Source organism: Mandrillus leucophaeus, unplaced genomic scaffold, assembly GCF_000951045.1.
Source record: "Mandrillus leucophaeus isolate KB7577 unplaced genomic scaffold, Mleu.le_1.0 Scaffold117, whole genome shotgun sequence".
In the NCBI taxonomy this organism is placed as follows: domain Eukaryota; kingdom Metazoa; phylum Chordata; class Mammalia; order Primates; family Cercopithecidae; genus Mandrillus; species Mandrillus leucophaeus.
The window spans coordinates 2,725,821-2,736,821 of record NW_012099987.1 but is presented as its reverse complement, the minus strand read 5'-3'; the positions used below and the strand labels follow the sequence as shown (position 1 = coordinate 2,736,821).

General features: G+C 45.5%; 1 protein-coding gene across 1 annotated transcript in view; it reads left to right on the top strand.

Moving 5' to 3' along the window:
* The window catches only part of RRP12 (ribosomal RNA processing 12 homolog (S. cerevisiae)), an 81,145-nt gene that overhangs the window by 18,204 nt on the left and 51,940 nt on the right, over positions 1 to 11,001 (top strand). The window contains exons 2-4 of the mRNA XM_012000349.1: positions 6,219 to 6,494; positions 7,050 to 7,279; positions 10,696 to 10,783. Of these exons, the coding sequence (XP_011855739.1) occupies positions 6,356 to 6,494; positions 7,050 to 7,279; positions 10,696 to 10,783 (457 nt within the window). The 5' untranslated portion in view covers positions 6,219 to 6,355. The remainder of the gene's footprint in view (positions 1 to 6,218; positions 6,495 to 7,049; positions 7,280 to 10,695; positions 10,784 to 11,001) is intronic.

Below are 11,001 nucleotides of genomic sequence, written 5' to 3'. Positions count from 1 at the left end.
AAAAAAAAAAAAAAAGAAAAAGAAAAGGTATTTTGGAACTGAGGAAGATTTTTTTTTGGATGATAATAATAGCTCGCATTTACTGCATGCTCACTGTGTACCAGGCAGCGTGCTCAGCACTTTAAATTCATTATCTTATTTAGTTCCCATAAACCGTATGGGTAGGCATTCTTATCTCCATTTTACAGATGTGGAAAACTGAGACTCAGGGAAGAGTAAAGTGAGTTGTTCAAGGTCACAGAGCAAGTGGTGGTACCTGAATTCCAACCCAGAGAGTCTAACTGCAGGACCTATCCTACAGATGTGAGTGGTCCTTATTAGCCATATGTGGAGTGGCTGATCATGGACACAGCTAGAGCCTCTGGGTGGGAGTTGCTGCTAGAATTCAGGGGTGGAGAGGTGAGCCTTGGGGTGCGGGGGTGGAAGAGATTGTGCTCAGGCCATTTGGATGCCTATTGTTCCCTCTTCTGATAGAGCACGACTCCTGAAGGAGGCTCAGAGCAGACACCTCAGGATGGACGGCCAGCAGGTGGCCTAGGGCCCTCAGATGCCCATACCAGGCTGGCGATGTAGCCAGGGGCTGTATTCAGTTACGACACAGACTCAGTTTGGAGGCCAGCGGATTTCTGTAGCCCAGGAAAAGGATGGGAAGTCTGCCACTACCCTTGGCCTCTGCATCTCCCCATCTGATTTGCAAAATCCCAGCCTACTAGTTGGTGTTGCAGGCTCTCTATAGGGTTTTAGCCCTAACAGGTTGTTGGTAGCACTCCCTCTGGTGGCAAAGATGCACCACTGACCCCTCTGTAAAGCACAGTACTACACGTTTACAGTAATTTGACACATATAGACAGTTTCTTTTATTTTTATTTATTTTTTATTTATTTTTTTGAGACAGAGTCCCACTCTGTTGCCCAGGCTGGAGTGCAGTGGCATGATTTCAGCTCACTGCAACCTCTGCCTCCCGGGTTCAAGCGAGTCTCCTGCCTCAGCCTCCCAAGTAGTTGGGATTACAGGCGTGCACCACAACACCTGGTTAATTTTTGTATTTTTAGTAGAGACGGGATTTCACTATGTTGGCCAGGCTGGTCTCGAACTACTGACCTCAGGTGATCCACCCGCCTTGGCCTTCCAAAGTGCCGGGATTACAGGTGTAAGCCACCGTGCACAGCCACAAATACATAATTTCACACTGAATCCTCACAGCAGCCCAGTGAGTTCAGAATTATTATCACAACTTTCAGCCAGGCACAGTGGTTCACACCTGTAATCCCAGCACTTTGGGAAGCCAAGGTGGGTGGATCACTTGAGGTCAGGAGTTTGAGACCAGCCTGGCCAACATGGTGAAACCCCATCTCTACTAAAATTACAAATAGTCAGCTGAGTGTGGTGGCATGTGCCTGTAATCGCAGCTACTTGGGAGCCTGAGGCAGGAGAATTGCTTGAACCCAGGAGTTGGAGGTGCAGTGAGCCAAGATCGCGCCACTGCACTCCAGCCTGGGCAATAGAGTGAGACTCCATTTCAGAAAAAAAAAAAAAGGAATTATTATCATAACTTTAAATAATATGACACATTAGAATGTGTAAAAAAAAAGGTATAAATAAATAAATAAAGAGAAAAAAAGAACAGGAATCAGAGACTTAGAGAGGTTAAATCCCTTGCTTGGTTTATAGTTGAAGTATGTCCCGTCTTGAACCCAGCACTTTACCTGCCTTCTTTCAGCAATTATCCCAAGTCTAGACCTCTGGTCGTGAGCACAGCTTGCTTATAACAGTTTCCACACTCTGCTTCCTTTTCCTCCCCCAGCCACCAGTTCCCTTTTCTCAGCCTTCCCACTGAGGTCTCAGCCTGTGTCCCAGGCACAGGGCCCCACTGGAGGGTGATAATGTCTCCAGAGGCTTGGAGGAGCTGAGGCCCAGAGTCTGAGCTGACTTCAGTCTTCTCTGCAGTGAGACTTTCTCACGTCAACACACTTTATGCTCTCTCTGCTCTAGGTGTGAGGACCACTTTTTGTTGTTGTTTTTCGAGACAGTCTCACTCTGTCACCCAGGCTAGAGTGCAGTGGCACAATCTCGAGTCACTGCAACCTCCGCCTCCCAAATTCAAGCGATCCTCCCACCTCAGCCTCTGAGCAACTGGGACTACAGGTGCCTGCTATCATGCCTGGTTAATTTTCATATTTTTTGTAGAGATGGGGTTTCACCATGTTACCCAGGCTGGTCTTGAACTCCTGGGCTCAAGTTATCTGCCCGCCTCAGCTTCCCAAAGTCCTGGCGTTACAGGCGTGAGCCACTGCCCCTGGCCCATTTTGTATTTTCAGTAAGTCCATAAAGTGTAATATACATATAAGCAGGGCATGGTGACTCACACCTATAATCCCAACACTTTGGGAGGCCAAGGCGAGTAGATCACTTGAAGCCAGGAGATCGAGATTTGTCTGGGCAACATAGCAAGGCTCTGTCTCTTAAAAAAAAATTAGCTTGGTGTGGTGGATATGTGTCTGTAGCCCCAGCTATTTGGGAGGCTGAAGCAGGAGGATGGCTTGAATTCAGGAGTTTAAGGTTATAGTGAGCCATGATCATGCCACTGGACTCCAGCCTGGGTGACAGAGTGAGGCCCTATCTTTAAAAAAAAAAAAAAAATTAGCCAGGCATGTTAATGCATGCCTGTGGTCCCAGCTACTCGGGAGGCAGAAGTGGGAGGATTGCTTGGGCCTAGAGGTGAAGGCTGCAGTGAGCCATGATTGTGCCACTGCATTTCAGCCTGAGTGACAGAGGAAGACTGTGTCTCAAAATAAATACATAATTAATTAAATAATAAATAAATGGGATTATAACTATGTACTCTTTTGTGTCTGGAGTCTTTTACTCAACCTAGGTCATACATGATGTTATATGTAGCAGTAGTTCCTTCTCATTGCTATACAGAGTCAAATGCTATAGTATTCCATTATATATCAATATGTCACAATTTATCCATTCTGCTCTATCTGTCTGCCTGTTTTTATCTGTCTGTCTGTCTGTCTGTCTATCTATCTATCTATCTATCTATCTATCTATCTATCTATATTTTAGACACAGAGTCTCACTGTGTTGCCCAGGCTGGAGTGTAGTGGCATGATTATAGCTCACTCTAACCTTGAATTCCTGGGCTCAAGTGATCCTCCTTAGTTTCCCAAGTACGGGTACATGCCACCACATGTTGATAATTTTTAATTTTATTTTTTTAGAGATGGGGTCTCACTATTTTGCCCAGATTGGTCTTGAACTGTTGGCCTGAAGCAATCCTCCTGCCTCAGCCTCCCAAAGCACTAGGATTATAGGTGTGAACCACTGCATCCAGCCTCATTCTACTGTTGATGGACATTTTATTATTTCCATTGTGAACATCCTCCTATATCTCTTTTTTGCATACAAGTAAACATCTCTGTTGAGTAAATATGCAGGAATGTATTGCTGGGTTATGGAGCAGGCCTGTATTTAGTTTTAGTAGATACTATCACACAGTTTTCCAAAATGGTTGTATCACTTTATACTCCAACGGCAGCATATTTGCCAGTTTCTCCACATCCTTACCAACATTAGTATTGCCAGTCTTTTTAATTTTAGCCATTCCGGTGGGTGTGTAGTGGCATTTCACTGTGATTTTAATTTGTATTTCCATGTTGATAATGAAACTGAGTATCTTTTCTGTTCTGGTCTGTTTTTTTACTTTTTGTTTTCTTGAGACAAAGTCTCATTGTGTCACCCAGGCTGGAGTGCAGTGGTGCTATTATAGCTTACTACAAATCTCAAACTCCTGGGCTGAAGAGATGCTCCTGTCTCAGCTTCCCAGGTAGCGGGACCATGGGCGCACGCCACTGCACCCCGCTATTTTGCTTAGTTTTTGAGGAGACAGGTCTTGCTGCGTTGGCCAGGCTGGTCTCCAACTCCTGGGCTCAAGTGATCCTCCTGCCTCAGCCTCCTAAAGTGCTGGTATTACAGGCGTGAGCTACCATGCCTGGCCTGTTTTTCATATATTTCTTGGCCATTTGGATATTCATTTTTGTGAAGTGCCTGTTCATGTCTTTTTTCTTTTTTGTACAATACACCATGATGTTCAGCTGTTCATGCCTTTTGCCCATTCTTCTTTTTCTTTTCTTTTTTTTTTTGAGACATAGTCTCACTGTGGCGCCCAGGCTAGAGTGCAGTGGCACGATCTCAGCTCACTGTAACCTCCACCTCCTGGGTTCAAGTAATTCTCCTGCCTCAGCCTCACAAGTAGCTGGGACTACAGGCACCCACCACCATGCCCAGCTTAATTTTTTTTTTTTTTTTTGTATTTTTAGTAGAGATGGGGTTTCACTGTGTTGGCCAGGTCTTGAACTCCTGACCTCGTGATCCATTTTTTTTTTTAATTTTGTTTCTTTTCTGAGACAGGGTCTCACTCTGTCACCCAGACTGGGGTACAGTGGTGCAATCACGGCTCACTACAGCCTCGACCTTCTCTGGGCTCCCACCTCAGCCTCCTGAGTTGCTGGACTATACAGACTCACACCACCATGCTCAGCTAATTTTTGTATGTTTTGTAGAGACTGGGGTCTCATGATGTTGCTCAGGCTGGTCTTGAACTCCTGGGCTAGAGCAATCCTCCCTCCCCTCTACTCCCTGCCCCCGGGCCTCCCACAGTGTTGGAATTACAGGCCAGGCATGAGCCACTGCACCCACCTGTCCCTTTTGCCCATTCTTTTTATTGGATTGTCTGCCTTGTTCTTACTGATTGGTAGGAATTCTTTATATATTGTAGATATACTTTGTTAGTTATATATATCTTCTTCCAAAGAATGCTGCTAAAGGTTTAGAATAAAGCTGCTGGGCAAGAGGGAAGAGAAATGTGTCTTTTGTAAGGTTTGGGATCTGGTTGAAGGATTTTAAGGAGGGCCTTAGGGAGTGGGGATAAACTGGACTGGTTGCTGGTTCTGAGGTGGAATTAGAACTGGGAATTGGCTAGGTGCCGGGTGTGGTGGCTCATGCCTGTAATCCCAGCACTTTGGGAGGTGGGCAGATCACCTGAGGTAAGGAGTTCGAGACCAGCCTGGCCAACATGGTGAAACTCTGTCTCTACTGAAAATACAACAACAACAACAACAAAATCAGCCGGGCGTGGTGGTGCATGCTTATAATTCCAGCTACTTGGGAGGCTGAGGCAGAAGAATCACTTGAACCTGAAAGGTGGAGGTTGCAGTGCGCCGAGACTGCATCACTGCACTCCAGCCTGGGCGCCAGAGCAAGACTCCGTCTCCACACAAAAAAAAAAAAAGAGAGAGAGAGAACCGGAGATTAACTAGGGATGGAATGCTGTCATAAGGCAAGGGTGGCAGCAACCGAGTATCTCCAGTAACAAATGAAAATAGCAAAGCTTGTCTAGAAGACACTGACTGCTTTTTTCTCTTTTCAGGTCAAGCTAATTTTCACCCTTTCAAGTCTCCATAAGTTTTGACTTTTTCTTTTTTCTTTCTTTTTTTCTTTTTTTGAGACAGAGTTTCGCTCTTGTTGCCCAGGCTGGAGTGCAATGGCGTGATCTCGGCTCACCACAACCTCTGCCTCCCAGGTTCAAGCGATTCTCCTGCCTCAGCCTCCTGAGTAGCTGGGATTACAGGCATGTGCGACCATGCCCGACTTATTTTGTATATTTAGTAGAGACAGGGTTTCTCCATGTTGGTCAAGCTGGTCTCGAACATCCTGACCTCAGGTGATCCGCCTGCCTCGGCCTCCCAGAGTGTTGGGATTACATATATACTTTTATATGAGAGTATATGACTTTCATATAAATGTTTCTAGGCTTAATTTTGAAAATAGATTTTCAAAAACAACTTTTTGTTGTTAACTGCAAAAGAATTCCAGTTTTTTGTTTGCTTTGTTTTGTTTTTTTGAGACAGTCTTACTCTGTTGTCCAGGCTGGAGTGCCAAGGTGCAACTCCTGACCTCAAATGATCCACCCGCCTCAGCCTCCCAGAGTGCTGGGATTACAGGCATGAGCCACCACGCCCGGCCACGCCCGGCCACACTCCAGTTTTATAAGGCTCACTCCTGTGGCCCTGAAACCTGGTCCTGGCTGGAGTAAGAACCCTATAGAACCCTTAGCAACCTAACTTCCTCCCTAGCAACAGATCTCCTTGGAGCTCCTCCCCGTTCGAAGCCAGGAAGGGGCGTAAAACCGGATGTTGACTGTTTTACCATAGTAATGCACACGAATCCGGAAGTGACGCCAGAAGAAGAGGACGTGAAGACTACAGGGTATCCACGTGGGTTCTGAGCGTGTTTCCACGTTCCTGGAAACCGGTCGTTTAAGCTCAGTGCCGGCCACGGCTTAGTCAACATGGGTCGCTCGGGAAAGTTGCCCTCTGGTGTCTCAGCTAAGTTGAAGCGCTGGAAGAAAGGCCACAGCAGCGACAGCAATCCCGCCATCTGCCGCCACCGCCAGGCCGCCCGCAGCCGCTTCTTCAGCCGGCCGTCAGGTAGCTGGGTTGGGACCCGAGCTCAGCCGGCGGCGGGTTTCCGGGAAGACCTGAGTCCAGATGAGTCTGGGGGCTCTGGGAGAGTCCGGGGCCAGGCATTGGACCTTTCATCTCTTAGGATGTCGGATCTGGAGCCCTCTCTGAAGGGCAGCCCTTCCAATTTAGCAGATACGGAAACTGAGGTCCGCAGTAGGGAAATGTCTTGTGTAAGGTACCGCGGGTGTCAGAGTTGAGACTGATGGCTTGGACCTTGGATAACTCTTTACAGAGCGCTTTCACCTTTATTTATTTTCCAGGCCCTCTGAATGTAGCTCCCAGCCGATTCCCAGTGGCGTTTATGCCACTGCTACAGGCAAGCAGAAACTCTTACATGGAGGATTCCCTTTCTTCTTGGTTTTTCAAGTTTTTAGGCATACAGTGGGTTTATGAGACTGGCTGTGTTCAGAATTCAGCCTCTCGGGTTGGCGATTTGGCCTGAGCTGGTTTGTTTCCCAGGGGTTCTGTTCTCTTGACTAAAAGGAGACTTGGACCTTATCTTGTGCCTCTGGCTCTCAGGAAGGAGTGACCTGACAGTCGATGCTGTGAAGTTACATAATGAGCTGCAGTCAGGGTCCTTGCGCTTGGGCAAAAGCGAAGTCCCCGAGACGCCTATGGAAGAAGAGACAGAGCTGGCTCTCACCGAGAAGTCCTCGGGCACCTTCCTGAGTGGCCTTTCCGACTGCACAAACGTCACCTTCAGCAAAGTGCAGCGCTTCTGGGAGTCCAACTCGGCTGCCCACAAGGAGGTAGGAGCCAGGGTCAGGAGGGCCATTGGATAGTGAGGAGAGGCCAACTCATGCCTTTTCTTCAGCTCTGGCTGACGGGTTTCCGATGACAACAGCTGGTATTTCTGGATGATGTGTCATCGCTCCTCCCTTTTATGTCCCCTCCTAGGGCAGGTTCCACTTTCTGCTTTTTATAAGAACATCTCCCCTGCTGAAGAAATACTTGAGGGTAGAAATATTTTCCAAACATTTCTCTCCTCAGGTGTATCTAACACAGCACTTCTTACACAGAGTATTTTCAGTAAACATATGTTGAGTAAATAAATGCTGAGTAACAGTTATTAGGAAACGTTTTATCTAGCAAGAACTAAATTTAATTTAATTTAATTCATGTATTTATTTTGAGACAGAGTCTCGCTCTGTTGGCCAGGCTGGAGTGCAGTGGCATGATCTTCGCTCACTGCAACCTCCGTCTCCCGGGCTCAAGCAATCCTCCTGCCTCAGCCTCCCGAGTAGCTGCAATTACAGGCATGTGCCACCACGCCTGGCTAATTTTTTCTTTTTTTCTTTTCTTTTTTTTTTTTTTTTTTTTAGTAGAAAAGGGGTTTCACCATATTGGCCAGGCTGGTCTGAGCCTCCTAAAGTGCTGGGATTACAGGCATGAGCCACCGTGCCTGGCCTTACTTTTATTATGTTATCTGTACTTTAAAGTTATATATATTTTTTGTTACTGAAATAAAAAATGTCAAAATTCTAAATGATATCAAAATGATAGAAGAAGAATAAAATGTGATGGTAGAGCCCCCAACTTGAGTCATTCACAGAGCTCCTGTTAATGGGTCATTGTCTGTCTTCCTGGACCAGCTCTGTCCAATAGTAATCTAAATTCAAGCCACATATGTAATTAATTAAAAAAATTTTAGTAGCCATATTAAAAACTGAAAGAAACAGGTTTTTTTTTTTTTTTTTTTCCCCCTGGAGACAGAGTTTCGCTCTTGTTGCCCAGTCTAGGGCGCAATGGTGCGATCTCGGCTTACTGCAACCTCTGCCTCCTGGGTTCAGGTGATTCTCCTGCCTCAGCCTCCCGAGTAGCTGGGATTACAGGTGTGAGCCACTGCGTCTGGCCCAAATTAATGTTAATAATGTACTTTATTTAACTCAGTATCTTTAAAATATTATCACTTCAATGTATAATCAATATATTTTACTACAGCATTATTTTTATGATACTAAGTCTTCAAAATCTAGTGTATAATTTACCCATATTCCCCTACTTAGATGCTAAATTTTCATTGGAAATACTTGGTTCATGTGTATTTAGAGTTCATAACATTTATAGTTGTACAAGTAGATTCGCCTACTATGAATTACTGCGAACCTATTCGCCAGGTTGTTACAAATATATGTTTCCTAGTAAATGGATCGAGTATTTTAAATTATGAGTAGTTAAAATTTAAAAATTAAATTTTAAGGCCAGGCGTAGTGGCTCACACCTGTAATCCTAGCACTTTGGGAGGCCGAGGTGGGCAGATCATTTGAGGTCAAGAGTTTGAGACCAGCCTGGCCAACATGGTGAAAACCCATCTCTACTAAAAAATTAGCCTGGCATGGTGGCATGCACCTGTAATCCCAGCTACTCAGGAAGCTGAGGCACGAGAATCGCTTGAACCCTGGAGGCGGAGGTTGCAGCAACCCAAGATTGCACCACTGCGCTTCAGCCTGGGTGACAGAGTGAGACTCTGTCTCAAAAAAAAAAAAAGAAAAGAAAAGAAAATATTTTTTACCCAATTTTGTTATTTAGGTTTACCAAAATGTGATTAGTTTCTTTTCTTTTTTTTTGAGACAGAGTCTCACTTGGTCACCCAGGTTGGAGTGCAGTGGCTGATCAGCCTCCCAGCCTCCCAAGTAGCTGGGACTGCAGGGGAGTGCTACCATACCCAGCTAATTTTTGTATTTTTTGTAGAGATGAGGTTTGCCATATTGCCCAGATTGGTCTCAAACTCCGGGGCTCAACAGATCTGCCCACCTCAGCCTCTCAAAGTGCTGGGATTACAGGCATGAGCCACTGTGCCCTGCTTGATTAGTTTATTTTCTATCCACTGTTCTGCAACTTTTTCCCTACTGAACGATATTTATAAGTTAATATATAGTTGTTCTCATTCTTTTGAATAATGCACTATTTAAATCTTTCATTATTTATTATATGATACAGTCGGATCTCCATATCTGCAGGTTCTGCACCTGCAGATTCAACCAAGCATGGATTGAAAAATCTTTTTAAAATAATAATAATATACCGGGTGAGGTGACTCACACCTGTAGCCCTAGCACTTTGGGAGGCGGAGGCGGGCAGATCACTTGAGGTCAGAAGTTCAAAACCAGCCTGGCCAGCATGGTGCAACCCCATCTCTATTTAAAATACAAAAAATTAGCCTGGCATACTGGCACATGCCTGTAATCCCAGCTACTCAGGAGTCTGAGGCAGGAGAATCGCTTGAACCTGGGAGGTGGAGGTTGCAGTTAGCGGAGAGTGCGCCACTGCATTCCACCTTGGGCAACAGAGTGAGACTCTGTCTCAAAGCAACAACAACAACAACAACAAAAATACAACTATTTAGATAGCATTTACATTGTGTTAGGTGTTATAAGTAATCTCGAGATGATTTAAAGTACATGGGAGGCCAGACATGGTGGCTCATGCCTGTAATCTCAGCACTTTGAGAGGCTAAGGAGAGCGATTACTTGAGGCCAGGAGTTCAAGACCAGCTTGGTCAACATAGTGAAACTGCATCTCTATTAAAAATACAGAAATTAGCCGGGTGTGATGGTGCACACCTGTAATCCCAGCTACTTGGGAGGCTGAGGCAGGAGAATTGCTTGAACCCAGAGGCAGAGGCTGCCGTGAGCTGAGATCATGCCACTGCACTCTTGTCTGGGTAACAGAGTGAGACTCTGTCTCAAAAAAAATAAAGTATATGAGAAGATGTATATAGGTTATACACAAATACTGCACCATTTTATATAAGGGACCTGAGCATCCTTGGATTTTGGTATCTTTAGGGGTCCTGGAACCAATCCCCCTCTTGATAACTGCAGTACATTAGAGACAACTACAGTACATTATTAATCTCCTGTTGATGGCTTCTTGACCATTCCAATTTGTTGCTGCCATGAACATCCTTGTACATAAATATTTGCACACTCATCTCATGCAGGTATTTCTACAAGGTTAGTACCTCATGGTGGAATTTTAGCAAGCATTTTCTGAGTCTTCTTATTTGCTGGGCCCCCTGGTATGGACCCAGGCCCTGAATGTTGCCTGTCTTGTCTGTCTCTGGGCTTTAACCGGAGATTAATCTGAAGGAGCAAGGAAAGAAGGCTCCCCTGGGGTGGGGTTAGGTCTCAAATAGTCACAGTGCTTTCTCCCTCCTGTGCAGATTTGTGCTGTTTTGGCTGCTGTCACTGAGGTGATTCGCTCCCAGGGAGGGAAGGAGACAGAGACTGAGTACTTCGCTGCTCTGGTGAGTGGGTGCCGCTGGAGGGTGAGTGTTCAGAGCAGCAGGTTATGCAAGATTTAGTGAGAAGACGAGTGCCCCTGGCATGTGGGGGTAGAGGACAGCCTTGACCAGATGAAAGTGCTGCATTTATTCTCAGGTGGCTTAGGAAGGCTGGTGGTATTTGCTACATTTCTATTTTCCCTTTCTTTTCTTTCTTTTTTTTTTTTTTTTTTTTTTTTTTTTTTT